The sequence below is a fragment of the Mesoplodon mirus genome (genome assembly GCF_964341445.2).
Source record: "Mesoplodon mirus genome assembly, chromosome: 15".
NCBI classification, from domain to species: Eukaryota; Metazoa; Chordata; class Mammalia; order Artiodactyla; family Ziphiidae; genus Mesoplodon; species Mesoplodon mirus.
In genome coordinates, this window is record NC_138991.1 from 22,076,755 (window position 1) to 22,091,803 (window position 15,049).

Consider the following 15,049-nt stretch of genomic DNA (forward strand, 5'->3'; position numbering starts at 1 on the left):
GTATAATAGTTTGCATCTGCTAATCCCCAACTCCCAATCCATCCCTCCCCCACCCCCTCCGCCTTGGCAACCACAAGTCTGTTCTCTGTATCTATGAGTCTGTTTCGTACATATGTTCATTTGTGTCATATTTTAGATTGCACATATAAGTAATTTGATGATTGTTTTTCCACCCCTCCCCCACTCTCCCCCAGTAGCCAGGCATCGCCTTGAATTAGAACAGCGCCTATTTCACGCTCCATTCTATCCTCTTGCCTTTAGCACTGCATTTACACATAGTAAGCGCTCAAGGAATGTGCTTATTTAGCTAATAAATCGATACATTGACTCATTTAATCCCTACAACAACCCTGTGAAGTAGGCATTTCATCAGATTCGGGGAAGCTAACAGTCGGGGTGGGCAAGTGGCTCGCCCAAAGTACAGGGCAAGAAGAAGAGTCAGGTCCTGACCCAAGTCAAATCCTAAATTCTGAGCCGGAATATTTCCGCTCCTGACCTTTGGCCTTGGTAAAGGGGCCAGGGAGGAGGCGGACTCTGAGCCACGGGAACGTTTTCACAGGTTACACGGGTCATTCACGAGGACCAAAGCGAACAAACGTTCACCTATAGAGACTAGGGGTACGCCCCCTCCGCTCTAAAGGTGTAAAGATCACAATCTACTGCATATGTATGAGGGGACCAAGGGAGGTGGGGGGCGTGATTCGGGGCTGTCCTGGATGCGCCTGACCAAAAATTCCTCGGATTTGAAGACTTCAGAACCCCCAGATTTCTGAACACGTTAGCAAAAAGTCTTCAAATGGTCATCTGTGGCACATGTTAGGAGGATATCGGGCATAGAAGACCCTCCCAATTTAGGTCGTATTATCAGGCATCTGCCGTAGGCAGCCCGATCCCAGAAGGGGTCCTCGGTCGGCTCGACTAGAAGACGAAGGGGGCGTCTACCCTGCTTCCTGCGGCGTCGGAGGCGAGTTGAGGTGGAGGCAGGTTGCGGCTGCGGCTGCGAAGGCGTCAGCGGTGGCGGCGGCGCCATGGCAGGGCTCGCAGGTACCGTGGCGTCGGCCTCCTGGGGGCGGGATGAGAGGCCCTCAATGCGGCCGCGCCGCCATGTTGTCCCTTCGGGGTCACCTTAGGCGTCGTCCGGTCCCTCTCAGGGGTTTTCCTTCCGCGCACCCTGGGGGCCGCCCCTGTCCGGTGTCACGTGATTGCCCTGTTTGGCCCCCAGCCTGGGCCTTGAGGGTCTCTTCCTGGTCCGAGGGCAGATCACTGGACTTCTGGGTTCTCGTTCAGGCCTCCAAGGTCAGCACTTGCCTGTCTGCTTCTGGGATGGGGCAGGCAGAGCTGGGGAGCTCGGGGCTGGGGGTGCGACAGCCTTCTCTCCGGCCCCGGTGCCCGTGGCAGGGGACCCAGCTTCTGAGACGCCTGTCACTCTGTCCCCGCCACTTAAGTTGCCTTTTTTTTAAAAAAAAACAGAAGGGGCGTGGGGGAGAGGGGAGAAAAGGGTCTCCCTCCCCGGGTCCCCGCCTTGGTGTCTGGGGTGATAGGTTGACGCTGTGCTTTGGGTCGCGGGTGCTTCTTACTCCCTCTAATCTTACACCAAGTCTGGACACCCGTTCCCTTTCCTACAATATATGTGGGGAGTGGCCCTCAAGGGCAGCTGAAGGAATGGATTGCCTGGCACACTAATGGCCTGGAGAGAAGAATGGGGGATGGGGGACAGTTGCTTTTTCCTTCCCTCTTCCACACCTTATTTAATTTCCTTCCAGGCTTCCGTGTCCCTTTTCAACGCTAAATGTTGGGGCAGACTGGGGTCTGTCCTGGGAAAGAAACGGCCTTTCTGTTTATAGGCTCGGATCATGTTTTATCCCTTTCAGGGAACTGGTGTTTTGGGGACAGCTTCTGTTTGCCCTGCGTGACATGGTACAACCATCCCCTCAGCCTTCTGGACGGCAACACTAAAGCCAGGACACACGCACACACACACACACACACACACACACACACACACACAAAGTTCCAGCTTAAGTGCTAATACCAAGTGTTAGATCTTGTTTATTTGTTTGTTTGTTTTAAATCAGAGACTAATTAATGTCAGCAAATCTGTTGAAAGATTGCCGAGCCCTGGTCGGTTTCCAGTGACCAGATCGCTTCCATATCTGAAATTGGTCTTGTTAGAATTGCTGCCAAAAACAGTTTAACCTTTTATCTGTAACATGTTGTTTCAAAGAGGAATCTGGAAGTCTGGGTTTGGCTGTCTTTTTCTGTTGTTGTTCTCTTATCTTTGAAACATATGCATTCCATTTCAAGCCTGTCGCTGTATGATATACCAAGGACCATGTGTTGCCTGCCTCTCTGACTTTCTGTTCTGGGAATGCTCTGGAATCTGGATCCTGCTGGGGAATGGGCCCCGTGGGAGGGAGAAAGGGAGGGGGAGGGGGAGCAGGATCATAACCAGAGAAGATGGTGACATGTCTCTGGGGCATATAGAGGAAATCAGGGGTCTCCAGGGAAAAAGAGACTGTTGTTAGACTAATGTTTTGTATATATATGCACGTTTAAATCTCTGGGGGTAAAACTCACTGCAAATTCAGAATCTCACTGTAGGGTACTGGCTTCTGAGTAGATAGAAGTTTGAAAATAAATGTCTAGCAAATGACTCACAGCACACCTGCTCCCTCATCCAATCCAACCCAACCCAACCCAACCCAACCCACATGTAATAAGCTGTTGCTGTCCTGCAGCTGAAGCTCAAGAAACTTGTCCTTCAGTCGCAATCCAGATATTCCACAGGTAGAGGTAACAGTGTCACATAGCACCACACACTTCCGACAGTCATGGTACCTAAACCCCTCTGCGGTTTAACCTCAACTGGTTAGGCTAAGAAACTAACATCCTTTGGGGGCATTAGTCCCAAGAGTCTTGCCTGTTGCTGGAGTCTCACAAAGCCATTCCAGTTCCCTCATAACTCAACTGCTCTATCCTTGGCCTGGTCGGGGCAAAGTCTTGAGGATGTGGTAGAGAAAATTTAAGCAAAAGGGGGGGCCTGTGGACTAAGGGCTTTGCAACAAAACTGTAGTCATTTTCAACTCTTTTTGTTGCTCTCTATCAGAATAAAATGTTTTAATGGTATTGCTTCTGGAAAAAAATTTATAAACAAGATGTGTTTGGACTAGACTTCTAAGCATTGCACAGGAATAGAAAGTGAACACATTCCTTCCATCTTCTTTGGTGGACTGTGTTTCCTGCCATAACGTGAGGGTTTGGATGGGGCACGAAAGGCGGGAGTGGACATTGCACATTCAAGCTACCCATGCGGGTGCAGCCCATCAGGGCAGCCCTTGCCTGGAAGTCTGTCATTTCATCATGCCACACTCAGAGCCCTGCTGATGGATGGATGGAGAAAGCCCTGCAGTTGGGCTTTGCCAAGATCATCTGGAAAGCCCTGGGGCTGCCAGCAGCCTCCTGCCTTTTAAAAGGGAGCCTACAGTGTCGAGAGCAGCCGGACACTTCAATGCTGTTGCAGCCTGTCCCCCTGAACCCAGCTACCTTATAACTGGGCTGAGATTAGAGCATCTGGGGCAGTGGGGCCGTGGGTACACCCCTTGAGGGCTCTGAGGGGAGGGGCACCCTTTATTGAGAACACATGTTGAAATATGTTCATGGTTCTCTGCATTTAGTGTGAAAAACCACAGAAACTCCCAGTCTTGAGGCTTGCCAAGATACAGGCTTCAGAAGGGAGGTGTGGGCATTGCCTGCTGCTGAGTCACCCTGGGGCAAGAGACCTACCCCACCTACAGGCTACAGTAGGGGCTGGAACCACCCAGCTGAGGAAGATGAGGCTCCGATCGCCCATCCGCACCTTAGTCCCATTGAGTCCTGATTGCCACTTTGATGGCAGAATGTTTCTAGTATGTTGGGGTTCACTGGGATCTTAGCAGTCCTTTTACAGAGGAGAACCGAAGGTGGCTAGGAGTGACCTGACCAGGTTCCCTGGGCTGACTGATGGCAAAGCCAATACTGGAATTGAGGTCTACACCCTCCACCCCTATAATTCTCTTATCTTGAACTGAAGTTATAGGTGCCTCTAAAGGTGCTAGTGGTTGGGCTGAGAAACGCTAGGGTCTGGCGCAGGGGCGGGTAACATCAGGCTCAAGGGATTGAGGTCCTTTGTGCTCCAGAATTGTTTGTGACAACTGTGACTAAGGGATTTGAGGAAGTGGCAGAAAGATTTATAGCCCTCTAACTCACTCCCTGGATGTTGACCCAGGAACAGGTGTGTGGTGACAGGGGCACACAAAGCCAGAGACGAGGCTGAACAGGCGGCAGGGCCATTTGGTGAGGCAGTCAGCTGACCCCATGTAAAAGAAGCCCTGACTCACTGAGGAGTGGGAGAGAGAACTTGGGAGCCGAGCAGGCAGCCCACCCCACCATCCTGGCATGATGGCAGGGGAGAGCCCAGGGCCCGGGACCTGGTAAGCACCCTTAAGGTTATGGAGACTAGTGCTGGGAGAAGCAGAGGACCCAGTAGTGGGGAGAGTGAGCTGGAGAGAGGTTCCTGAGGGTGGGGGAGGAGACCCTGGGAAAGTAGGCGGGCCTGGCAGGATGCCCTTGTAGTGGTTCTGGTAGAGGTGATAGGGCCTGGAGGGATGAGCTGGGGGGGGGAGGCGCCACACACCTTTTACCCCATAGTCATTGTCCAAACCAGTGCCCCCCCATTTCCTTGGGGATCTTGGATGGAGATAAGACTGTGTTCTGAATTCCTGATCACCCTCTTGGTCCCTAGTACCTCCATTTTGAGGGCTCTTCCCACTTTTCCCCCTCCTATCTTTTCCCTCCTTCCATCTTTCCCACTGATTACTTGCCAAGGCCCCTTATCCCAGGAAAACTGAAGGCACCCACACCTTTGGGGAGGTATAAGTGGTCCCTTATTCCGAGACCACAAGTGAAGATGTCCACCTTTTTCTTTGGGTGGTGGTGCGGGGATGTGGTCCTTTATCTCAGGACAGTGTTGAGATGGAACTGGGTGTGTGAAGGTTTATTCCCATTTTGTTGCTTCCCCTCTGTCCCTCTCCCAAGTAGAGTGCCCACTCCACAATGGGCACATCAGCCCAGTCTTAGAAGTATGTGTTGAAGCCGGAAAAGAAGTCACAGGAGACAAAACTTTTTGGTGCGCCTCCACTGCCCCGCAGGGTCCTGGGACACTGTGCGAGACAGGGGAGGTACTTTTTTAATTTTTTTGTAGAGGCGGTCCCTGTCCTCCAGGAGCTTACAATCTAGCCGGGGAGACACAACTAATGCACACTTATACAATCATTACAATTAGCGATTACCACAATATTGACCACAATTGCATGAGACCTGGGGGATGCAAGATCAGTGAGGGGCTGGGGGCTTGGAGAAGGTGTTTTGGTAAAGATGGGATTCGTTTTCTTGTTCAGTAGGTCCAAATTGAGTGACACATTTCTTTTGGGTGAGAGTGGGGGGAAAGAGGAACTGAGGGAGCAAAGGCAGCAAGGCTGGAATGCACATGCCGTAGGCAAGGGACAGTGAGAGGGCCCCGCTACGTTTCTTAACCCTCCTCCCTCACCCTCTGCCCTCCAGTCCCGCCACACAGGCACGCAGTTGTCACTTGTCTGCTGCACGGAGATTCAGGGCTTCGGCTGGTGAAGTTGGAATGTCCATTCTGCTGGCTGGTGTGGTTGTCTGGATCTCTGTGGTGCGGCCTGCTGGCATGGCCGTGGCTGTGGGGCTGGGATGGCGCTGTCCCGACTTGGTTCAGATCTGAATGCGTTGCCTGTGCCCAGATCTCAGGGGTCTGTTCCCCCCATTCCTCCCTCCTCCCTCTACGCCACCCGCAGTAGGACGGGTGCAAAGGGGTGGGGAAGGGATCTGGTGTCGTCATTGTCGGTGCTGCTTCTCCGGGGGCCTACCGGCCCCTCACTGACCTTGGCAAGTGCTCCTCTGGCGAGAGGGCACAGGGGACGCCCCATTCCTGCGCGGCACTGGCTCCCATGCTGGTGGAACTGCACAGGAGCACCTGGTGACACGGCCGCCCAGGGGAGGGGGCTGGAGCCTCAGTTGGGGGCCCGCTGGCGGCGCTCTCCCAGCACGTGCCGTCCGGTTCTCGACACGGTGTACGCCAGCTTCTGCAGGGAGTACCTGAACACCTGTGGCGAGAGAGAGAGACCCAGGACCTGCCCTTAGAGGCGAGCACCCGCAGCGTGTCTGTAGTGCTGCCGTGCCCGCCCCCGCCCCGCCCCCTGCCCCGCCCGCCTGTCCAATGAGGAGAGGCGGGTGCGGGCGCAGCTTGTCCACGAGTCAGGGCAGCTGGAGCTTTTCCAACTGTGCTGAAGGCTGCATGGCCGCAAGCTGATTGGACCCACAACTTAGGTATACCTCACTTCTCGCAATGGGCTGTGTCCCTGGAGGATTTCGAAAAGCGAATCCTACCCAGTAAATGCAGCATTCCAGGAACACCTTGAAGGAAATATGCGATTCCTTTGGCAAAGGATTCCTTTAGCAGGGAATTCTTCCTGCAAGGGGTGCTTTTAGGGTAGATGATTTTATGGGCAAAGCAATTTCTTTTGATTTATTTCTTTTTACACAAAGCGCTTTGCCTCTATTTTATTTTATTTTATTTTTTAATAAAGCGAACTGTCCTTTTTCGGAAGCGCTTTTTTTCTATTTTTCCTGAAAAGAACCTTTTCCTCTAATTGTTTTCTTCAAAGCGCTCTTATCGATTCATAGTTTATTAGCTCCTTTGTCTAATATTTTTTCTGCAAGGAGCTTTTTACCTAATGCATTTTTTTCTGCCAAGTGCTTTTGTCTGATTTATTCTTCCTGCAATGCGCATTTTCTCTTATTCATTTTTTCCCGCGAATTTTTCTGATTTGTTGTAATCTTGTTTGCGGAGTGCTGTTTTTGTTTTTCCCCTGAGAAGTGCCTTTTTCTAACTTATTTTTTGTCCCACCCCCTCAAGTACTGTATTTTCTAAAGGAAAATTTCCCCGCAATGCGCAATTTTTTTAAGGCGGAAAAATTCCGCTGTGTGAGCGGTAAAGTCTCTTTTCGCAAAACAGAAGTGCCCCGCCTCCCTCCTGGGGTCGAGTCTCACGTAGCGGTATTTTCTTACCACGTTGGTCGCTAAGAGCCTCGGCGATCGTCCGCGGCTGGCGCCCGCCGCGCCCCAACTCTTTGTTCCCGGGCGGGCGCACTGGGAAGGGTCTACGCAAGGAGGAGGGCGCAGGGGACGGGCGGGGGCGTGCGGTGCCGGCTGCGGCACTTGGGTTGGCAGGGATCGCGGCAATCAGGACAGGACGGGTCAGGATGCGGCAATTGTGACGCGGGCTTGCCGGTTCAGGGGGCGCACATCGCGACCCTCTCCCACCCAGAACCCGGGCACACTTACCTGCAGCAGCACGCGGAAAATGTACCAGCCAATGATGAGCAGTTCAGCCGAGGCTGCCGCCACTGCCGCCATGGTTCCGAGAGTGGTGGGTGGGTGGGTGAGAGCGAGTGCTGCCGATTCCGAGGTCCGTTGGCCTCTCGGAGTCCGCTGTTGGGCGCACTGCCGCAGCCGCGGTGGCCGCGCCTTAAGTATCCGCCCACCGCCCAAGTGCGCATGCGCGCTTGGGTAGGGGGGGTCCGTGAGGAGGGGTGGCAGGGGGCGCTCCTCATTCGTCAGGAGAGGAAAAAAAATAATCCATCTGCTCTTTCCACACCGACCCCCGCCTCCTGAGTTCATCTTAGCCCCTTTCCAGAAGATTCCGCTGTGCCCGCGTTTGAATTTTAATGTAAAATGGAGGGGAAATGCAACTCTGAGTTAGCGCATAGGGTAAGAGTACGGGTGCGCGCCCCTTGGTAGCGGAGCCCATCTCTCCGAGCCCGGGCCTGCTAATTCGAGCCCAGTGTCCAGTGCCGCGCCAGATCACACCTGGGCAAGGATGGAAAAGCAGGGGGACCTAATTTAGAGAGGGATCATCTGCCCCGCGGAGCAAAAACAGGTGCCCCTTCCAGAAGCCTTGGCTTCACAGGCCCCCCGCTCAACACTCTTTTTCTAATATTTGTCGTATTAGAAGACCACGTCCTCTGCTTTGCGAGAGCCTCTGAGCGCGGAACCTTTCCCTGATGCCCGCATCCCGCTTCTTACGGTTGCTAGATCTACAGCGGTGGCGGCTCCCTGAGCCAGGGCACTGAGCCCTAGGTGCAAAAGCGATAGTCATCGGGTGTCTACCCTGTAGGAGGGATGGCGCCTTTGTATGCGCGGAAGGGATGGGATGAGCTCTCCAAAGAAGTGGTCTGAATGCGCTCTGGGATAGTTTTCTGCTAGGCGGGTTATTCAGCCTCTGCTCCCCTACCCCCCAGGCGCTGGTGGGTCTTCCTCAGCCAGCGAGGTTCTTTGTACCCGTTGCGCTGGGCTTCTGGAGCTTGGAGGAGGGTTTTGCTACCGCCGCCAGAGGGTCGTGGCTGCCGCCGCTCCGATTCCTGGCGCGGCACGAAGACCGGAATGCGGTCTGCGAGCGCGGCCCTGGCGCACCGGTGGCCCGCTGCTCGGGAGCACCACTTCTTTCCAGCAAACTGCCTGGCACAGGGGCCAACTGGCATTTGCCCCTATGTGGATAGAAAATTAATTTTGATTAAAAGCTCCTAGAGGTCAAGTTCTATACAGTGCCGGCAGCAGATGGAGAGCGCAAGTGAACCCAGAGAGGTCAGTTTGGACTAAGTAGCATGGTGATTTTTTTTCCCCCTACATTGACTTTCGAAGAAGTTGGCTGATTTAGGCAGAATGACGCCGGATTATTTGAAAAAGGCAAGCTCATTCTAGGCTGCCATCTTAAAACGAAATATTCGCTGATGCTGCCGCGGAGCCTTCCCAGAGCTTGCAAGGATCCATTGCCGGCAATCTCCCGCCGGCAGCGCGCCGCTAACTACTTTAACTCTCCACTGAGCACCTGCTGTGAGAGATACGAGATACAGAATCCTTTTCTTATTCCTCAGGGGTCACAGCATGGAGCCCATGGCCGTCCGGTGGCAACCACAGGGCGGTATTGTGAGGTCTGGGTCCCTTGAGGACGGGCCGCAGCCCCAGGAGGCGATACATGATCTCTGCTGGGCAGGGCCCAGGCAAAGCCAGGCCACTGTGCCGGACCTGCCTAGAGCCCTCTGGCCTAGCCCCCAAGAAGGGGAGACACCCAGGATGCTTCTGGAAAGGGTGACTTGGAGAGGAGTAGACGTCCATGGGTGGGCAGGGAGGAAAGGGCATTCACATTTGCTGTTGTTAACCATGATCCATTTTTCCAAATAAGTATACATTCTGTTCCTGTTTTTTTTTTTTTTTTTTTTTTTTTTGTCTGTCTGTCTGTTTTGTGTCTGTTTGTCTGTTGTGTTGACTTTTCTCTTCAGGATCCCTGCTGCCTTGGTGATCCCGGGCTGACAGCCAGAGACCACAGCGGCTCAGCTCCTGGAGAGCGAGGGTTGAAGAAAGCAGAGGGCAGCCGCCTGCGCCCGCTGGCTCCCATTAGGTCGGTTCCTGCAGCGGTGCCCGGTGGCCTTGGCGAAGGCCCTGTCCAGCAGAGATCATGTATTGCCTCCAGTGGCTGCTGCCCGTCCTCCTCATCCCCAAGCCCCTCAACCCCGCCCTGTGGTTCAGCCACTCCATGTTCATGGGCTTCTACCTGCTCAGCTTCCTCCTGGAACGGAAGCCTTGCACAATTTGTGCCTTGGTTTTCCTGGCAGCCCTGTTCCTCATCTGCTATAGCTGCTGGGGAAACTGTTTCCTGTACCACTGCTCCGATTCCCCGCTTCCGGAATCGGCACACGACCCCGGCGTTGTGGGCACCTAACAGCCAGCCCAGTTAGCTTTCCAAGGAAGCAGAAGACGGGAGGGGAGGCATTGACATAGGTCATAAAGCATTGGAGTTTCAAATCCCGCGGCCCTGCGGGTGCCACATTCCTGATGGCGCCTTTTTGGCCTGTGACGTTTTATCCTTATAATGTGAATAATAGCACTGACCGGTGCTTTTATCGTAGAGTCCTGTAGTCGTGGGTGGTCTTGTGGTTGTGTGTGTTCTGTCCGCATCTTGGCCCCTGACTGGCAGGATGGCCACCCCCCTCGTCTCATTCCCACGAGGAGCCTGCACCCATCCTGGTCAACTGCCCCAGCATGATCCGGGCAGATAAAATGCCAGTCTCATTGTCACCTCCGTGACCCTTCCTTGTCAGGGGTTCCTCCCTTCTCAGAGTGTTACTGACTCCTCCGTCCCTCTCTTGGCTTCCTGTTAGTTCTCTTTAGCCCTTTCCTTTTTTGGGGAGCACCTGTCCAAGACAGGGCTCAGTTTTGCACTTATCTCGAATATAAAGAGATTGCTGATGCCCGAGAGCCTCGCTTTTTCATTCTTCTTCCCTGGCTGGCAGGCTAGACAGAATTGTGTCTTGACTGCTGTCCACAAATCTTCAGTATTTTCCCCACTTCATTTTGAAGGAAGAAGTAACAGATACCTGTTGCTCTTTCACCTGGGGGTCTGGGCTCCTGCTCAGCAGCCCAGCTTCGCTTCCTTTGCCCTTCCTCCTGCCTTTCTCCACTGTTGCAAGGAGGGGGCCTCATTTTGTCTCCCATGCATGCTCTGCAGGATTGATGTGTGGTGTGTTTACATAGATCTAGCAGTCCCCAGCCGAGTGAATGGGAGAGTACTTGTGTGTTTCATAACAGCCACGATCCCCTGATAGGTGTTTGGATATTTTTTGGTGTGGTGTGCCGTGCGTGCGCGTGTGTGTATACGTACGTGTACAAGTACATGTGTAAATCCTTTTTAAAGAAGCTTTATCGAACGTGTTGTGATTCTGAGGTGTAGCAATAGCTAGCTTGTAGGGGCCGCTACAGTTGGTATTTAGTACGGGGATTGCAGAGTGACCAGCACACTGGACTCCGAGGTGGTTCAGACGAGACAGAGGGGAGCGGTGGCCATCGTCCTCGTGCCAGGAGCTTCTCCGGTCCTGCGCGTATAGACTGTATACATTACGAAGAATACACGGGAAGACTCTGTGACTGTCACTTGCTTTTTTCCTTTTCTGCGCTTCAGTAAAAGTGTTGGCAAATGAGACTGTCTCCTGGCCCCTGCCCACCGGGGATCAGCATGGTTGTCCTTCCAGTCTAAACCATCCATCTTTCTCTTGCCTGAAGGGGGAGGGAGGTGGGCCAGGCAGAGGACAGAACTGGAGGCAGTCCATCTAGGGAATGGGACTGCGGGGCCATACTTGTGGAACACTTGGACTGCTATTCTGGAGCTTTTATTTCTGGTGTGTTCGTTGCACAGCTGTTTGAAATGTTTAATAAAGCTTTATAAACTTTACTCTGTGGTTTTATGTGGCTGCAGTCCATTTGGGTCGTGGTGTTGGATTTCTAAGTTGGTGGGGGGCAGGGGGTAGCATGGAGGGGCTGAGTCCTTGGCGCCACAGTACCTTAGGCTGAAAATTTGATCTGCTCTCTGGAGAGCATATGGTGGGATTGGGGGAGGGGGAGCAGGGGGCAGGCCAGGCGGTGAACAGGAGGGAGTCTGAAAGTTTTCAGAGATGAGACATTTGCGTTTCTCAGCTCCCATGGCTTCTCGCCTGAAACTGTTTCCCTCCGTAGGAGATTTGAGTAACCGATCCTTTGACAAACAACTTAAGACAGCTGGAGCTCTAATCATCAAGAATTTTTATGGTGCTGCTTTTGAAGTAAAAATAAAGTGAAACCCCTTATGGCATTTCAAGTGGAAAAATAAATAAGGTTGGCCGTCCACGCAGGGGGCTCCGGGCGATGGCTGGAAGTGCGGGAGTGGCGTGGTTCTGTGCCGTCAATGTGCACGTGCTCCCATGGCCGTGACCTTTGAGACAAAGCTGGGTGGCTTGCCAGGGCCCTGGGCTGGGTGTCCACCTCTCCATCTCTTCTCCTTCTAGAAAACATAACAGGAGCACTGCCTGTCCAAGGCACAGGGCTGTTGTGAGAGTTTATTGTTGTAAAAGGGCTTGGGTTGTTTCATAAAAGGTCATCTGTTATACCTAGATTGGTAATTTATTGCTATGAAGTTTTGTGTAGTTTTCTCCTTCCCTTTGTAATCTCCCCATTGTCAGTGTATCCCTTTTTTCATTCCTACCATCGCCTATCAGTGCTTTTCCTTTTCTTCGTCAAAACTGGCCAAAGGTTTTAAAGGTATTTTCAGAGAACCAAACTTATTGATTATATCAGCTGGGTATTTTTCCTATCTGATGCTTTTGTGTTTTTACCTCTGCATTCTTTTTTTTTTCTGCGTTTCTGGATGTATTTTGTGGTTCAGCAAAGTCTTGACAAGTTGAGGAGTGTTACACGTGGAAAGGATGGTTTGTTCAGCAAACATTGAGCCCCTGCACTGAGCTTGCTGGGGATTTCAGGGGCAAGACCCAGGCCTGACTCTCCAGGAGGGCCTGACTCTAGCCTAGTGGGAAGACTTAAGAAAATAGACAACTGCAAATTCCAAAAACAAAACAAACAAACAAGGCTTTTGTGGCCACGCTCTCCCGTGGAGGCACCTGGATGACAAATGAAGCCAAGATTATTGCTTACTTTGCTCTCCCTCAGAAAGCAGCTTTCTGTCATAGGTCAAGCTCACTGAAGAGTCACAAACAGGCCTCCCTCTGGAAAATTTGTGGCCCTTTCCAGCAGGGAGCCTGCAGCCCACCCTTTCCCAAGGTGATGCCACGTCAGCATTCTGTCTGCCCAGCACTGCTTTCCACCTGCCAGGATAACACCGGCAGCACCCTGCCCCCTCTTCCTGAAATGCCTTTCAGGAAAATGAGAAGTGGGTACCTCTTCTGGAAAAGAGCAGGGTGCCAAGTCTTAGGAAACCACACCCTGCAGTTCTGCCAGTCGTCGTGGCTCCTAGTGTGAAATGGTTGCTCATGTGGTACCTGGTAAACCACAAGATCCCATGAGGCCTAGGTCTGGGCTGCTTTAGGAACTGGTCTGTGCCCTGCTCTGTGCCTCAGTTTCCTTGGAGGTCAGATGTGGGCTTTGGAGCAAACACAGTCTTCCTACCCCTAATATACTGGGATTCCTTTCTCCGAGGATCTTCGGGTCCTCCTGGATGCATTTGAGGAAGGCGATTGAGCTCTGGGAAGGTGGCACTGCCCTTGCAGGGCAGCCTGCATATGCTTTATGCTTTAGTGATTGTACCACATGCACCTAGATACGCCTCTGTCAGGAAGCCTTCCTGGACTCTTCCTTCCCCCTAGAGATCCAGTTGCCTCGATGACTTCACTCAGCCCTCTGTTGAGTGCTAGCGCTAGTGGTCATGCAGACTTTCTCTTCCGCAGTGATTGGGCTCCCCCCACCTCCCTAGGGGGCTTGCATTGTTATTTAATCCGAGGTACTTGTCAGAATCCTGTACAGGACCAGGCCTTGGGGTCACACAGTGGACAAGGTGGGCCATCTCTGCCATCAGGGAGTCATCCAAGCTAATGGGAAAGGGGATGACCTTGGGCAGATAATCCCACAGATAGATATAATATGGACTGTGGCAGGTGCCCTAAGAGGAGTCTAGGGGGGGACCTGGTGTGGGCTGGGGAGGACTGATGTTCAGGCTGAGACCTGAGGACAAGTGTAAATGTTGGAGCAGTGAAATAACAAATGAGATGTTATTTCTCACCATCTAATCAAGCATCTCTGCTTACAGCTGAAGAGACTGGGCTGAAAGCAAACTGAAGGACCACCAGTATCTGGCTGCCCTGGAGGGCTGTATTGGGAGATTAGTGAGGAGGCTGAAGGTTGACGTGTTGGTGGCGGTCCCCCAAACTCAGTCCTGAGTGAGAAGTCTTCAGTTTCCAACTGACTGGAGCCATCACAGACAAGGATCTGACGGGAGCAGGGGGTGACCCAATCAGAACAGCATTTAATTTACGGTGGGATTTTTTTCAGTAGGGAACAGGATAGCATTTGAGCAGTAACAGCAGCAGGACTGTCAAGAAGGTCACTGCCCTGTCTAGATCATTGGGAATGGGAGAAGTAGATCCAAGGAGCCACGGTGGGTGAGGAGGGGAAGGCAGGAGAGAGAGCAGGCTGGGGAGGGAGGACACGGAAAGATGAGAGACTCCCGTTGAATAGCTGCAGGAAGTGAGGTCAGGGAGGGGTCGTCCCTTGTGTTCAGTTGGCTGCCGGAGCCAGAACCCAGTCTCCTGGCGTCTGTTGCAAAGCTCACCCCTCATCCCCCCAGTCCCCTAAAGGGAGAAAGGGTCACTGCTCTGAAAAGCGGGAGGAACTAAGCAGTGCTCTCCTCAGCAAGCCAGGGAAGGCGATCCTGACTAAAAGGGGCAGAGTTTGGTTGGTCTGCCAGGCTTCAGGGAGAGAATTCCATATCGCGAGAAAAACTTTGATTATAGAGCGGGCTCAAGATGAAGGGGAGGAGCTGGCTGAGCAGCAGCTGGAGACTTCAGACAGAAGCCCTGGGTCTCCCTCTCGGGACTCAGTGGGCGTGGACTTGGGGAACAGTTTAGGACCGACAAACCTTGAGCGACGAGGTTTCGGGGAGCCCGGGCCCTATGCCCCCGCCTCTTTGGCCACACGTCCCTGAGCCTCAGTTTCCTCACTGGCAAAACAGAGATGGTAACACCCCCTGTAGCCTGGCTCAAGGCCAAGTCTTCACAAATGTTACCGCCTCTCTTCTGTGCCTTCCCACCCTCCACCGACTCTTACTGGGCTCAGGCTACATAGGGATGCGGTCTGATCATCCAGCTCTCCCACTCATTCATTCCCGCACCTGATAAGACCGTGCCCTCTGTGAGGAGCACCTGCAGCAGCGGGGAGGGCATCGAGGCAGTCCTGCAGGCGCATGATTACCGTGCTGTGTCATCGGGGCTGTGTGGAGTTAGGGAGAGACCTCATTTGCGAGGCCGTATGTCAGCACCTCACCGTGAATTCCCTTAATTATTTTTTACAATCCCCGAAATGACAAGAGCCTAAAAGGGAGAGGAACACCTAGACGGTGCTCTTTCCTGAGAGGCCAGAACCCTGGCTTTGCATCCCTGCTTGGCCACCAGCTCGC

The 15,049-nt window shown here is 53.0% G+C and overlaps 2 protein-coding genes across 4 annotated transcripts; one reads left to right on the forward strand and one right to left on the reverse strand.

Moving 5' to 3' along the window:
* The first annotated feature begins 894 nt into the window (after positions 1-894).
* BLCAP (BLCAP apoptosis inducing factor) lies at positions 895-11,344 on the forward strand. The gene is made up of 2 exons (XM_082644633.1): positions 895-1,044; positions 9,399-11,344. Exon 2 carries the CDS (start codon positions 9,575-9,577, stop codon positions 9,836-9,838), a length of 264 nt encoding a protein of 87 aa, XP_082500759.1. The 5' UTR covers positions 895-1,044; positions 9,399-9,574; the 3' UTR covers positions 9,839-11,344.
* On the reverse strand, positions 5,159-9,392 carry NNAT (neuronatin). Of its 3 annotated transcripts, none has more exons than XM_082644632.1 (3): positions 7,405-9,392; positions 6,399-6,474; positions 5,159-6,164 (listed from the first exon to the last, which is right to left on the reverse strand). In XM_082644632.1, exons 1-3 carry the CDS (start codon positions 7,738-7,740, stop codon positions 5,935-5,937), a joined length of 642 nt encoding a protein of 213 aa, XP_082500758.1. In that variant the 5' UTR covers positions 7,741-9,392; the 3' UTR covers positions 5,159-5,934. The 3 variants fall into 3 exon arrangements, with proteins under 3 accessions (XP_082500758.1, XP_082500756.1, XP_082500757.1); XM_082644630.1 differs by having other exon boundaries at positions 6,394-6,474; XM_082644631.1 differs by lacking the exon at positions 6,399-6,474.
* Positions 11,345-15,049: the final 3,705 nt, after the last annotated feature.

Bases quoted from the DNA above. Each gene is read 5' to 3' on its own strand.
- BLCAP (XM_082644633.1), top strand. From the start codon at position 9,575: ATGTATTGCCTCCAGTGGCTGCTGCCCGTCCTCCTCATCCCCAAGCCC.
- NNAT (XM_082644632.1), bottom strand. From the start codon at position 7,740: ATGAACTCAGGAGGCGGGGGTCGGTGTGGAAAGAGCAGATGGATTATT. The intron at 6,475-7,404 runs GTAAGTGTGCCC...ATTTCCTTCAAG, and splicing joins TTTTCCGCGTGCTGCTGCAG to GTGTTCCTGGAATGCTGCAT. The intron at 6,165-6,398 runs GTGAGGTATACC...CTCTCGCCACAG, and splicing joins GACACAGCCCATTGCGAGAA to GTGTTCAGGTACTCCCTGCA.